This window comes from Bos indicus, chromosome 4 (genome assembly GCF_029378745.1).
Source record: "Bos indicus isolate NIAB-ARS_2022 breed Sahiwal x Tharparkar chromosome 4, NIAB-ARS_B.indTharparkar_mat_pri_1.0, whole genome shotgun sequence".
Classification (NCBI taxonomy): Eukaryota; Metazoa; Chordata; class Mammalia; order Artiodactyla; family Bovidae; genus Bos; species Bos indicus.
Window position 1 is genome coordinate 114,856,812 of NC_091763.1, and position 15,076 is coordinate 114,871,887.

The 15,076-nt window shown below is 43.3% G+C and overlaps 1 protein-coding gene across 7 annotated transcripts in view; it reads left to right on the forward strand.

The window, feature by feature from the left end:
• The window catches only part of GALNT11 (polypeptide N-acetylgalactosaminyltransferase 11), a 52,701-nt gene extending 41,185 nt beyond the window's left edge, over positions 1 to 11,516 (forward strand). For 6 of the 7 annotated variants that reach the window (XM_070787370.1, XM_070787369.1, XM_070787373.1 and 3 more), the window contains 6 exons: positions 4,570 to 4,687; positions 5,920 to 6,072; positions 6,424 to 6,642; positions 7,916 to 8,020; positions 10,611 to 10,748; positions 10,951 to 11,516. In XM_070787370.1, the coding sequence (XP_070643471.1) occupies positions 4,570 to 4,687; positions 5,920 to 6,072; positions 6,424 to 6,642; positions 7,916 to 8,020; positions 10,611 to 10,748; positions 10,951 to 11,082 (865 nt within the window). In that variant the 3' untranslated portion in view covers positions 11,083 to 11,516. The remainder of the gene's footprint in view (positions 1 to 4,569; positions 4,688 to 5,919; positions 6,073 to 6,423; positions 6,643 to 7,915; positions 8,021 to 10,610; positions 10,749 to 10,950) is intronic. The other variant, XM_070787375.1, reaches the window with a different exon arrangement.
• Positions 11,517 to 15,076: the final 3,560 nt, after the last annotated feature.

Here is a 15,076-nt window from a genome sequence, read left to right on the forward strand (position 1 = left end):
CAGTATTCTTGCCTGGAAAATCCCAAGGATGGAGGAGCCTGGTAGGCTGTAGTCCATGGGGTCCCAAAGAGTCAGACATGACTGAGCAACTTCACTTTCACTTTACATTTAAGCCTTTAATTCATTTTTAGTTTATTTTTGTGTATGGTGTTAGAAGTGTTCTGGTTTCATTCTTTTACATGTAGCTGTCCAGTTTTCCCAGCACCACTTATTGAAGAGGCTATCTTTTCTTCATTGTTCTTGCCTCCTCTGTCAAAGAGAAGGTGCCCATAGGTGCGTGGGTTTATTTCTGAGCTTTCTGTCTTGTTCCATTAAGCTATATTTGTTTTTGTGCGGATACCATACTGTCTTGGTGACTGTAGCTTTGTAGTGTAGTCTGAAGTTAGGAAGGTTGATTCCTCCAGATCTGTGTTTCCCTCAAGATTGCTTTGGCTGTTTGGGGTCTTTTGTGTTTCCATACAAATTGTGAAATTTTTTGTTCTATTATTAATAGTTCTGTGACAAATGCCATTGGTAGTTTGATAGAAATTGCATTGAATCTGTAGATTGCTTTGGGTAGTATAGTCATTTCCACAACATTGATTCTTCTAATCCAAGAACATGGTATATTTCTTCAGCTCTTTGTTGTCTTTGGTTTCTTTCGTCAGTGTCTTATAGTTTTCTGTATACAGAAAACCATGTACTTGTATATAGTTTAAACTTGTATTAAACTGTCTACAGAAAACTATATATACTTGTCTCTTTAAGTAGGTTTATTCCTAGCTGTTTTATTCTTTTTGTTGCAGTGGTGAATGGGATTGTTTCTTTAACTTCTCTGATTTTTCATTGTTAATGTGTAAGAATGCAGGGATTTCTGTGTATTAATTTTGTATCCTGTGACTTTACTATATTCATTGATTAGCTTTAATAATTTTCTGGTGGAACCTTTAGAGTTTTCTATGTGTAGTATCATGTCGTCTGCAAACTGAGAATTTTATTCTTTTCCAATCTGGATTCCTTTTATTTCCTTTTCTTCTCTGATTGCCGTGGCTAGGACTTCCAGAACGCTGTTGAATAGTAGTGGCGGCAGTGGCGCCTTGTCCTGTACCTGATCTTAAATACTTTCGGTTTTTCGCCATTGAGAAGAATGTTTGCTATGCCTTTATCATGTTGTGGTAGGTTCCTTCTGTGCCTACTTTCTGGAGAATTTTTATCATAAATGGGTATTGAATTTTGTCAAAGCTATTTTCAGCATCCTTCTTCATGGCTTCTGGTTTGCAGGAGTGAAGCTGCCCAGTCATAGGCATGCCTGTCTTCACTTGTAGTCGAGAACACTTTCCCCACACCTCCCACTGGAATGCTGCTGGCACCTCAGCTGGCCTTCAGGTACTTGCCAGCTTCCTTTCATCCGAAGCCGACTTGGAGGGGAGGCTGATGGAACCCCGGCCAGCTCAGGTTGCTGACCTGAGTTCCTGGCAGGGTGGGGTGTCTTCTGCTCTTAGACTTTGTGGCAGTTTTCTGGGAAGTCCATGGAGACACCCCCAGGTCTTGTGTCTTTACAGGCTGGCAGCCCTTCTTCTTGCCAGGGCGTTCATTGTGGTGCTCTGCCCACCTCTGCTCCCGGCCCTGCAGGTGGGAGTCCGGTAACGAGCGCCTCTCGGGAGAGCAGGGCTGCCCATGGGGACGCTGCCCGTCTGCGCCCTCCCGTTCTGGGGCTGGAGGCAGGCAAGTGCCAACTCCACTTTAGGCGCCTTCGCCAGGGCGAGGAGGATCCTCAGACTGTCCTCCGTATTCTCAGTCTTTGTTTTAGTGCAATGGTCAGTTTCTTCATCATCTTTATGGGTGTGTTTGTTTAATTTTTGATATCATTTTTAATCGAAAACATGTATTCACAGTAACATATCACAGTATAGAACAATTCAGGATGAGAAGTGACCACGTCTACCCCTGCCCCACTCTCAGTCCTTTCCCCTGGTTTTATTTCCTGGTCTTCTGTTTACTTCCTGAACTGTAAACGGTAGTATGTGTAATCCTCTTTCCAACATCACACCAACTTCAGACCTGCTCTGCTGGGAAAAGGAAGAGGCAGTTCATTTTACATCACTCCAGGTACTCCTTCTCTCTTCCTGTTGCAGTGTGGTTATTTTGTTTCTGTATTGGTTCTTTTTGATACTTAAAAAAAAAAAAACATTGTTTTTTGTTCTGACTTTTGACAGCATCATGTGACACCCTTCTCTGAATGATAAGGATAAGCTCTTTCACTCTGAATACACGAGGTTGCTAACTTCTTGAGTTGTATGTTTAAATTTTTAAAATTTTTAGCCTTTTTTTTCTTTTATATATATATATATATATATATATATATATATTTAAAGATGGTAAGTTTTCTTCTAATCATAGCCTTAGCTGCATCCCACAAATTGTGACATACGTATCATTTTAAATTGTCATTTATTTAAAAATGTCTTCCTTGTTGTGTTTTTTCTGACCTGTACTTTATTTGGCAGTACATTTATTATTTTACAGGCATATAGAAATTTTGTAATTGTTATTTAATCCTAGCTTACACTGTGGTCAGAATCTGTATTTTCTGCAGTTGTCAAGATGGGATTCAGCATCTGTTGGGTCAAGTTTATTGTGTTGTAAAAATACTCTCTTTTAAAAAAATTTATGTTTTATCAGTTGTTTAAAATGGTGGATTAATTTCCCACTACAGTTGTGTGTTTGTTTCTCCTGGTAGTTCTTTATATATTTTCTTCATATATTTTGAGGCCATGTTAATAGATGCATGACAGTTTAGAATTGTTCTGTATTCTTTTCTCTTTGCCCTTTTGGTCTGAATTCCGATTTATTATTCTGTTCCCAACGGCCACCCATTATTAGACATTATATACATTCTCACGTTCTGTTCTTAGTGGGTAATTAGAGAATATAACCTTCATCCATGACTTATCAAAGTGTAATATAAACTGGTACTTTCTCCAGACAGAGCAAGGATCTCACAATGTTCCTCCTACCCCAGTTACCCACCTCAGATTGTGTTGAATATGGGTGTGTGTGTTTAACCCCACAGGCCACTTTTTGTGCAGGCGTTACTCATTCAGGTTTAGCTGTATAGTCCCCTCTTATCCTTTCTGCGTCTGCAAGCTCCCCCCTAGGGTCTGTTTCCATTCTGACCCAAGGACACATTTTGTGTCTGTTTTTGCTGAAACTTCAGGTGCGATTACTCCTCCTTTTCTGAAGATGTCTTTGTTTCATCATTATTTTGCAAAATAATTCTACTTGATATTCAGTTCTAGATTGGCAGATGCATTCTTAGGGCTTTGAAGGTATTGTTCAAGAACTTTCTGGCTTTTACTGTTTCTGGTGAGATGTCAACAACTGTCTTATTTTTGTTTCTTTTGAAGGCAATATCTTTTCATCGGCTGCTTACATTTTTTTCCTGTCATTGTCAGAGTGTTTTTCAGATATGCATAAATTTGGTTTATTGATAGCATCTAATTATCTGCCAAATTCTCAGTCTTGTCTTTTATGCTTGAACATACTGAGCAGTTGTTAGTCTCTGCCTGATAGAACTCTGTTGTCTGAAACCCCTGCCCCTGTGTTTCTGTTTTAGATCGTTTCTCTTTTTTACTTTCGTGTGATTTATCTTCTTGATTGCCTGGTTATTTGTTAGTTTGCTTGTTTATTTCTAATGGCAGACACTGTATATGAAAAATGATAGAAACACATTCATACATGGGCAGCGTCTTCTCCTGCAGAGAATATTGCGTCTCTCTGAGAAGCAGCTCAGGACTAGACCCCATGACTCCTGGTGCACAGTTCCAGGAAGTGAGACTGAAATCCAGGCTGGAGTCTCTGTGGGAGCCAGTCTGCATCAGGTTCTCACAAACAGGGTTTCTCTGCTGTGGCAGGATTGACCTTCAGGGCCAGATGGTTCTTTCTGGAGGTGGGGGGGCAGGGATGGGGGGCTCTCTAGTGCATCTCAGGGTATTTAGCAGCACCCCTCCCCCTGAGCTGTGACAGCTGAAAATGTCTCCACACTTAGTGAAGCGTCGGCTTGCGCACCACTGGCCTACCACATTTGCGTCCAGGTCAAAGTGTGGCGTTTGTCGGGTCTCTCCTTGTCGGGCCCTGGAGCCCAGTTTTTATCCCAGGGGCTCTGGGCCTGTCAACAGAAGTTAAACAGTTCAGGTGGATTCCTGTCAACCATAGTCATAAGAAAAAAAAGAAAGGACTTGTGATGCTTAGAAAAGTAGCCTTTACTTGCCAGCTATCACGATCTAGAAAACTTGACGAGGCAGCGCAGCTCATTCCCTCATAAATTAAACATTTCAGAATAGTTCATCTAGTTTTTATTGTTGCTGTTGTTCAGTCACTCAGTTATGGCTGACTCTTTGTGACCCCATGGACTGCACCCCACCAGGCTTCCCTGTCTTCACCTTCTCCGGGAGCTTGCTCAAACTCAAGTTCATTGAGTTGGTGACATGACTTTTTATTAGTAATGTTCTAAAACTGTACCGCATTTTTTGAAAAAACAAGTAGATAATTGACTATAGAATTGGTACAGTAACTGTCTTCCCTTTCTAGGTCACCTACAATGGCTGGAGGATTGTTTGCCATGAACAGAAACTATTTCAATGAACTTGGACAGTATGACAGTGGCATGGATATCTGGGGAGGAGAAAATTTAGAAATATCATTTCGGGTAAATTTTTTTTTGTATGTTAATTGTGCAGTGAAATGTAATTTTCATCTGTGATCCCATATTTTCTGTAAATTCTCTATTTCACCATAATTTATGATATAGATAATACCATTCAAAATAGCAAAAGCCTCTGAGAAGCCTTATATTTATTTTACAAGAATTTTAAAGTGATAGGTGGTATAAATTTAGAGGTCTTTGTGAGCATTGACTCTAGAGTTTTGTTTTTCCTTTGTCCATTAATCTTATTTGATGACCGAGGATATATATACGGTTCTGGTCATCACATTTTCCTGACTGCTCGAGGTCACCCTTGTTTACACCTGTCTCCTGGAGAAGTTTTATTAATAGCTCCCCTTTACTTTCAGGAGTAGCCCAGATGATATGATAAATTATATTTGCCCCCTGCATAGACTACTGAATCCTTTGTATACACAGATTTCTCCAACCTACAGAAGAAATTCACCTTTCACAATCTCTTCGCTCATTGCTGAGGCTGGAAAGATGACGGTCGTGGGTGGGATCTGTGGCTCAGGGAGCTGTGCTAGTGGTTAGGACACAAGCTTTGGAAAAGGTGGAAAGAGGGCAAGGGACAGAGTGCGGATTTCTCGCTCTCGTTCCCATCTCCTGGTATGTCACGGGATCCCCGTTCAGATACTGTAATACCTTGTGTATGTCGTTTTGTATCTTTGCAAATGTATTGATCCCAGTTTTTCTTACATAATCTTTACAATTTGAGAGCTGTAACAGATATTATTAGTCTTTGTAGATAAGGTAACTGAATCTCATAAAAATTAAAATAACTAAAGTGACTCAGTCAAGGGCAAAATTTAGACCAGAACTAAGATCTTCCGACTCTCGCTCTGTATTTTTTATAAAATATTTTTCTAAAAATATGTGTATTTTATGAGAAAGTACGTGTGAAACTGAGCTTAGAGGACTGATTAGCATTCTTCATCCCTAAGTCCTGAAGGTCAGCTTCCTTGTTCTGTCAAAACATCATGTCTGGGAAGACAGTTTTAGACGCAGGAGAGTAAAAGAATGTCACAGTGTTTTAGGGTTTTGTTTCTTTTTATTAATAAAGACAGATAATTTTAAAATACGGCTTTGACTTTATTCTGCTAAGACCCCTTGCAGGGTCTCAGACACCTGTAACAGAGGTTAATCTCATGAAAGCCGTGTGCTGACCCCGCAGTGCTGTGGGCACTATTAACACGTGTTCTGCTTCCGACCAGATCTGGATGTGTGGGGGTAAGCTGTTCATCATCCCTTGCTCTAGAGTTGGACACATTTTCCGGAAAAGGCGGCCGTATGGGTCCCCCGAGGGCCAGGACACCATGACGCACAACTCTCTGCGGCTGGCGCACGTGTGGCTGGATGAGTACAAGGTGAGGCCCGGCCTCGAGAGGCTGCAGACGAGCCGCTCATCTGGGGACGGGGCGCCGGCTGCTTTTCTCCTGGTCTCCTTTCTCTACCCAGGCTTTCACTCGGTTTTTTTATTCTGACTCCTTTTTAACTTTGCCAAGTGTCTCGTCTGTGAGAGGTAATGAGCCAGTGTCGGAGGACGCCCGGCTCCCCTCTCTGAGCTCTTGTGACTCCTGCAGAGCCAGGCTCCTCCTCTGCTGCTGCTCGGGTTCCTCCTCAGCCCCTGCTTCCTCTCCGCTTCCTCTCTAATGACTTTACTGAGGTGACCAAAAAACCCGTTCACTTACTTTTTTTTTTTTTTTTTTTAAATTCAGGAGCAGTATTTTTCCTTAAGACCTGATCTGAGAACCAGAAATTATGGAAACATCAGTGAGCGTGTTGAATTGAGGAAGAAGCTGGATTGTAAATCATTTAAATGGTATTTGGATAACATTTACCCGGAGATGCAGATATCTGGGCCCAATGTCAAACCCCAGCAACCCATTTTTATCAACAGGGGGCCAAAACGCCCCAAAGTCCTGCAGCGCGGAAGGGTAAGAAAGTGATTCTATCCCAGTGTTTCAGTAAATGTTGTCTAAAAAAATAAACAACATTGTATACTTCATAGAATATTTAAGGATAGGCCTTAGCTTGCTTTTCATTACGTATTTTTTAAGAGAATTTCCTCTATTCAGGTATATTTAGTATCTTTGTTGTTTATATTAAGATCCCTTACCTGCCAGTTTTAGAGAAAACACAGCATATTCTCTAAGCTATGGGCTAGCTTCCAAGAGGTTATAAATGTGAAGACACAAAGACATTGTACGTGAGTGTAAAATGCATCTGGCAGAGCCCAGAAAGGAACCTGAAAGGGGAAATGGGGCCGCTGTGGACGGGAAGGGAGAACTGGTGGCTCGGGTTCCGGTGTGGCGCGACGGCAGACCGCACGCCCCGTGTCCTGGCTCTTTCAGTGGCAGCAGCTCTTCAGTGGCTGGAATGAAGCCTGGAGCTTTCTCCTCTTTTGTTCTCTACCTTATAAAAGTCATTGAGATGTTTATTACCATGTACTTTCCCTTTAAGTAAAAATGGGTGCATACCATATAGTTGAAATCCCTGTTGTTACTGCCTTGCGTATGTAATCACATTTAACCTTCAAACTGATCACTTTGGGCTTCCCTGCTAGCTCAGCCGGTTAAGAATCCGCCTGCAATGCGGGAGGACCCTGGTTCAATCCCTGGGTCAGGAAGATCCCCCGGAGAAGGGCATGGCAACCCACTCCGGTATTCTTGTCTGGAGAATCCCATGGACAGAGGAGCCTGGTGGGCTACAGTCCATGGGGTTGCAAAGAGTTGAACACGGCTGAGCAACTAAGCAAGCAAGCACTGACCACTTTGCCTGGACGAGACGCTCTCTGATGTAAATCTTTGCAGTTCCTGTGGCGCTTACAGTCTGTATTTATCTGCACTCAGGTGTGTGTGTTGACTGAACCAGGTACTGGCTGTTTCCACTTCTTGTTTCTGTTCACCCAGTGTTGTCTTTAGTGCAGAGATGGTAAATTTGATTTCCTTCCTCCCCTGGAACAGATGAGCAATCTTGTATCTTTAGGTGGAATTTCTACTTGACACCACCTGCGTCTGTTGTTAAAATTGCCTACAACCTTGAAGTCTCTGTTGTGATGATCCTATGTGCTGAAGCCAGAATTCAGTAATAAAAAATGCTTCTCTTTTTAGGACCTTGCAAATCCGTACCTTTGAAATAGTATTTTCATGTTTCCTCTCTGTTCATCCATACGTACCACGTTGTTAGGAGCAGTCTCTTCTTTTCCAGCTCTATCACCTTCAGACCAACAAGTGTCTGGTGGCCCAGGGCCGCCCGAGTGAGAAGGGGGGCCTCGTAGTGCTGAAGGCGTGTGACTACAGCGACCCAAACCAGGTGCGTGATGCCCTCGGCGGGGTCCTTCAGGGGAGTGCCTGCGGTCACTCTTGAGGGTGGGGCGGGGGGAACAGACATCAAGGTTTTACTCTGACTTTCCTTCTGTCGTTTTGGGTTTGTTTTTATTTTAATGAGGCATAGTTGATTTATGATGTTAATTTCCACCCAGGAAAGTGGAATACATACATATTATACATATGTCTTCACACTCTTCTCCATTATGGTTATCACATGATGTTGAATAGAGTTCCCCGAGCTGTACGGTAGGACCATGTTGTATCTTAATAGCTTGCATCTGTTAATCCCCAAGTCTCAGTCCATTCCTCTCCCCGCCTGGCAACACGTGTGTTCTCTGTGGGTCTGTTTCTGCTTCACAGACACGTTCATGAGTGCCGTAGATAGATTCTACATACAGTGACACTGTCCGGTAGTTTTCTCTGCCTGCCTTCACTTAGTAGGATAACCTCTAGGTCCGTCCACGTTGCTGCAAATGGCCTTATTTCATTCTTAGGGCTGAGTAGTAGTATCCTATTATATCCACGTCATCCTTATCCGTCCATCTCTTGATGGACATTTGGGTTGCTCCATGTCTTGGCTACTGTGAACAGTGCTGCTCTGAGCATAGGGGTGCACGGCTCTGTTTGAATTAGTTTTGTCCAAATATGTGCCCAGGAGTGGGACTGCTGGGGCATGTTGCGACTCTATGGTTAGTTTTTTGAGGACCCTCCATTCTGTTGCTGCACCAGTTTACTTTACCATCAGCAATACAGGAGCATTCCCTTTTCTCCACACCCTCTCCAGCACGGTGTTTGTACGCTTTTAATGATGGCCTTTCTGACCATTGTGTGGTGGTAGCTCATTGTAGTTTTGATTTGTGGTTTTTTCTAATAATGAGCAGTGTTGAGTACCTTCTCCTGTGCCTGTTGGCTATCTGTATGTCTTCTTTAGTCTTCTGCCCATTTTTTGATTGGGTGGTTTGTTGCTGCTGTTAAGTCGTATTAACTATTTTTGTATTTTGGAAATTAAGTCATTGGCTGCATCATCTGTGAGTGTCTTCTCCCAGCCCATACGTAGGCTGTCGTTTCATTTCGCTTATGGTTTCCTTTGCTGTGTAGACTTTGTAGGTTTGGGTAGGTCCCATTTGTTTATGTTTGCTTTTCTTTCTTTTACTTTGGAAGGCTGACCTAAGAAAACACTGGTACAATTAAAACGTCAGAGTGTTTTGCCTGTGTTCTCTTCTAGGAGTTGTATGGTGTCACGTCTTACATTTTAAGTCTTTTAGCCATTTTGAGTATTTTTGCGTATGGTGTAACTTCTTTGATTTACATGGGGCTGTCGAACTTTCTCAAACACTGCTTGCTGAACTTCAGTTGTTTAGATTGGGAATGATTTTAGAGATCATTAATTTGTTGTCTCCTGTAGTATTTTGTTTTGTTTAGAGCATTCTTCTCAGTTACACAGAATGAATTTGAAGTATATAAATTGAAAGCCATATGGATTTATTAGAAATGGCAAAGGAAGTACACCTTTCAAGTTTTCTGTGGAACTGAGTTTTCCTCATTTTTAGTAGTTCAGAGAGAACCACAACAAAATGTCAATTCCTGTCATTCACATAATTTATTCTCACACTGTGTGTGTCCTTTCGGTGACTGAGTGGCGGACGGGGTTGTTCAGGAATGGAAAGAACACCTGGACCTCTTTTGGATAGATTTCAAAGCATGCAGTTTCATAACAGCATATTTCTAGAGTCCATGCACACTAAGATGTCAACATACTGGAAAACACGGTTGAAAAAGACTTTGTGCCACATCTGCGTGCGAGAGCTGTCTGTAGTGTGGACGGGGAAGTGAATTGTAGTGAGGATGAGATGACTGAAATTCATTCCAGAGAAACGTTAGGACGTTTGAGGAGGTGGAGTGATTCTCCTGTCCATACTATGCTGGGACTGCACAGAATTGTACTAAACACCCTAGCCACGTGTGGCTGTTGAAATTTAAACTGAACATTTTAACCGTCCATTTCCAGTTCTCATCAGCCACACGTGGGCCGGTGGCTCCTTTGTCAGACAACATAGGCGATGTTCTATCGTAGCAGCAGTGATGGGGGGCCCTCTCCCCACGGTAACAGACTCAGCACACACGTCTTGGACCCATGTGAAAAAGCAGCGATACTCAGAGGGTAGGAGAAAATGTTTTCCTTTTAGATTTACCGATGCTGCATGTTGGAGAAAAAGTACTCATTGCACTTATCCACTTCAGCCACATCCAGGCCTTTGTTTTGCCTTAAAAAACTGAGACCATAAAGATCATCAGTGAAACCGGGCCCCGGGATTCGAGTATAACATTCTAGGCCGATGTGATGAGGAATGTGGACCTCGTAATAAAAGCCCTGAGTCTTCGTGTACACAGGGCAACCCAGCAGCCGCGCTGGGCTCCCGCAGTCCTTACGAAGACCGAGAGTTGAAGCGGTGTAGAACGCTGGGATCTTCAGTCAGTCCACTCCCACACGAAATGTGCGAAGGGTCGTGCAATCTGAATTTCAGAACCTAAAGGAAAATTTGAGGTTTTAACATTTTTTTTTTCTTCCTTAGGTTTGGATTTATAATGAAGAACATGAGTTAGTCTTAAATAATCTCCTTTGTCTGGATATGTCAGAAACTCGCTCCTCTGACCCCCCACGGCTCATGAAGTGCCACGGGTCTGGAGGATCCCAGCAGTGGACCTTTGGGGTGAGGAACTTGCCTGATGGTGACGGGAGGCGTGAGGGGTCATGGTCTAGCTTGCAGATGGTGGTTCTGAGTGTGCAGCAGCCCACAAGTCATCTTCTGTTCCACATCCCGTCGAGATTTTTGCTTCCTCTTTACCATATTCTGGCAGTAAGTTTTTTTAACACAAGTAATTGGTGGTGGTTTTTCTCCGCTTTATTTTCAGAGGAATAACAGGCTGTACCAGGTATCAGTGGGCCAGTGCCTGCGAGCAGTCGATCCGCTGAGTCGCAAAGGCTCTGTTGCCATGGCGATCTGTGATGGCTCCCCCTCACAGCAGTGGCATTTGGAATCTTAAGGTGGACGGAACAGTGACTGTCGTGCTTATTCTCACCACGAAGCTGAAGAAGTATGCTTCCCCAAGAGGCTGAAGTCATTTCTGGACTGCTGTTAAGGAATTTCCTCCTTATGGTAGGAAACCAGAATGCAGTGTTAACTCGAGAGTCAGGTTTGTGTAGAAGGATAAAGCCCAGGAGATTGATGTGTCTGCTCAGATTTATTTGATCAGGAACTTGTCGTGATTTCCCTTCTTAGATTTCATAGGTGATGGTTAATTTTTAAATTTGTACTACCATGTTGTGAATAATTTTAAATATACTGAATCTACATTACTTTTAACTTCAGAAGGCATTCATTTATAAGATTATATTTAAGAGGCAGTTAATATTATAAATTATTTTAATGAATATGGTACTGTCCACATTTACATTAAAGGATCCTTTTGAGTATTCACCCTGGGATTCTTTGTCTGCTCCTTTTTTCGTCTCATACTGGAGCCTTTGCTCTGTGTGTGTGATACGTGGTAAGAAGCTCACTGAGGTTTGGCTGATGGACCAGTAACTGAGGTAGGTCCCAGCCCTAAGTAACCTCAGGGGTGTTTGTTTCTTAGCTTGAACCATGTGAGTTGTAAGTATTCAGATTCACATACCTTCAGCCTCCAAGTTGCCTGTGAAACACCCAGGTAGAGTTGTTAAAATAGATCAGGATTTCAGAAGATATATCTCAGAGGTATGAATTTAGGAATCATCTGTATATACCATACATACCCAAATATAAAAGTTTTTTCACTAAAAGTGCATCTCAGGGGGAATTTTTATGTTGAAGCACCAAATTTGAAACGTGTTACAGGATAATACGTGTATACACACACACTGAACAATTACTTCAAAGGTCAGAATCAATAATCACATTAAATATAATTGGATTAGATATAAACGGGTCCTCCTGAGCCCGGATTGTGCCTGTGTGGCCTCACCAAAGTCTTGAAAACCAAGCCCAGCCCCTATGACATCTTGGAGCAGCTAAGAGGAGAGTGAGTGGTCAGGATGGCGAAGCAGAAAGACCCTAAGCTTGCCTCCTCTCATGGGCACACCAAAATCACAACTATTTGCAGGAAAACCATTGATGAAAAAGACCAGAACCTATCATGAGAAAAGACCCTCTCCGTCCACACAACAACACAGGTAGGACGGAGTCGCCGCCTAGTCCAGTCCCATCCCCCAGGCGTGTGACCCACAGACAGGAGAGTGATTACAATGCGGGGTCCTAACCCCACGCTGCGCCCCAGCCCTGGGGTCTTGCACCAGGAAGACAAGTCCAGTTTACTTCCAGGAGTCACAGAGAGCCGTGGGAAGTAGAGACTGCACCCGAGAGGACGCTCACACCGTTGCACACACTCCGGGACCCAGGGCAGAAGCAGTTAATTGCAAAGGAGCCTGGGGCAGACAGACCTACCTACTGCTCTTGCAGAGTTCCCAAAGAAAGAGGCAGGAGGCATCCTGGGGACAGACCCTGGTGCATCCATTTCCGGGAGCTTGTTCTATCCTGGGTGTGCTGGTGAACACGTTTGGAATTCTCCCGCTGGCCCAGCAACCTGCAGGCACATCTCTGACCAGACATCTAACCGGGCACCCCCTCACCTAAGACAAGGTGCCTTCAGACCCCCAGGGCTTGGCCCCACACACCAGCACACAGGCAGCAGACCCGCTCGAGCTTCAGGACGCGCCTCATCCACTGGCCAAGAGAAAACCACAGCCCCGCAGCCTGTGGACCAGCCACTAGCAATCTGATACCAGTTCTGGGACCCCTGGGCCCTGGAAGCAAACCTGAGGACCTTGCTCTCCCACCAACAGGCTGGCACTAGCTATGTAAATGGGTCAGTGTGCCCAGTTAGAAGGATAAAAATATAAGATTCAACTATACGCTGCCTGTAAGAAACTCACTGTAAAGATGATGATGCAAGTGTTAAAGGATGGGAGATATATGGATGTTGACACCCACTGGGAGATAGCCAGAGTAGCTAAGTTAATATTAGACAAAGGAGATTTCAGAGCAAAGAATACCCCTGGAGATAATACCCCTTTTATAATCTCAAGCATCTATAAACCTAACAACACAACTTCAACTGTGTCACCAAACAAGTGGATGGAACAGGAGGACAAAGAAAACCTAAAATGCACAACACTATTAACCAGCTTGACAGAGAACACGCATCCTACTCAAGTGCACATGGAATATTTACCCACAGAGATCACATTCCAGCACGTTAAAGAAATCAGTAAATTTATATAAATTCAACTCGTGCAAATTATAGTAGCAATCAGTAACAACAGAAATTAGCCAGATAGATGGGTGGATACCTGGAAGATCAACCAAGAACTTATTTCCCAATACTCTGTGGGTCCCCAAAGAAACCAAAAGGCTATTTTCAGCTGCCTGAAAATGAAAACACATCAAAGACTACAGGATGTAGCTCACTCACTACATGGGAAGTTTATAGAACTGAGTTGTATTAGAAAAGGATAAAGGTTTAAAATTAATGACAAGCTTCCACCTTAAAGTAGAAAAAGTTAGAAAAGCAAGGAAGACATACTAGACAGACATGAAAGAGAAAACACAAAGTTAATGAAACCAAAGCTGGATAAGATTATTGATAAATTGTCTATTAAGAAATTACCAACATCAATACTGAGTGGCAGCATCACTAGAGATTCTGCAGATGTTAAAAACAGATAAGCAGTGGGAACTCTCCTTCACTGCTGGTGGGAATGCAAAAGGGTATAGCCACTTGGGAAAACAGTTTGGCAGTTTCTTGCAGAGCTAAACGCATCATACGATCAAAAGCCTGCACACGAGATGTTTACAGCAGATTCATTTGTAATCGCCAAAATCTGGAAGCAACTATGATGTCCTTCTGTAGGCGAACGGGTAAACCACTCCATCTAGACAATGGAGTATTTAGCGCTAAGAAGAAATAAGCCATCCAATCACAAAAAAACTGGAGGAATCTTTAATGTATGTTACTTAGTGAAAGAAGCCACCTGCAAAGCCTACATACTGTATGATTCCACCTCCAGGACATTCTGGAAAAGGGAGAACCATGGAGACAGTAATACATCGCTCGTTGCCAGGGGCAGGATGCGGGGAGAAAGATATGGGCAGGGCACAGGACTCTTCAGGCAGGGCAGCTACTGCTGTGGAGGAGCCTTTCACGCAGGTGGACACACGTCACACAGCAGTCAGAACCCACAAAGTAAAAGCAAGCGTGAAGTGTCACGTCAGCTATGCACGTGGGCGAGAATGATGTGTCGGGGTGGGTGCATCAGTTGCAGCACAGGCACCCAAAGGAGTTTATCAGGACCACAAGACAAAACGTCAACACAGAAATGAATTGTGGGAACTCCCTGGGGGTCCGGTGGTTGGGACTCTCGCTGCCAAGGGCCCAAGTTCAACTCCCAGTCAGAGAACTACGTCCGCAAGCTGTGCAGCCAAGAAACACAAACATGTGAAAACAGTGCATTGTGCCTTGATACAGCTCCCCAGGTGGCTCAGGTGGTGAAGAATCCACCCGCAGTGCAGGAGGTGAAGGCAGACCTGGGTTCGATCCCTCTGCTGGGAAGATCCCCTGGAGGAGGAAATGGCAACCCACCCCAGTACTCGTCCCTGGAGAATCCCACGGACAGAGGAGCCTGGCGGACTACAGTCCATGGGGTCGAAGAGAGACTCAACTGAAGCAACTGAGCACATTATAGCGACAGTTCAAAATAAAAATTGGGATTGTAACTAATTTACAATAGCATCAAAAATATGAAAATAAAGATTTGTACAGTGAGAAATACAAAACATTGCTAAGAGAAATTAAAGAAAACCTAAATAAATGGACATGAGTTTGAGCAAACTCCAGAGATAGTGAAGGATCTTTATAAAAATGGTGCTAGAAGTAATTTTCTGTTCCTACAGATAAAAATGAACCTTGACTCCTATCTTATACACAAAATTTATTTCAACGTGGT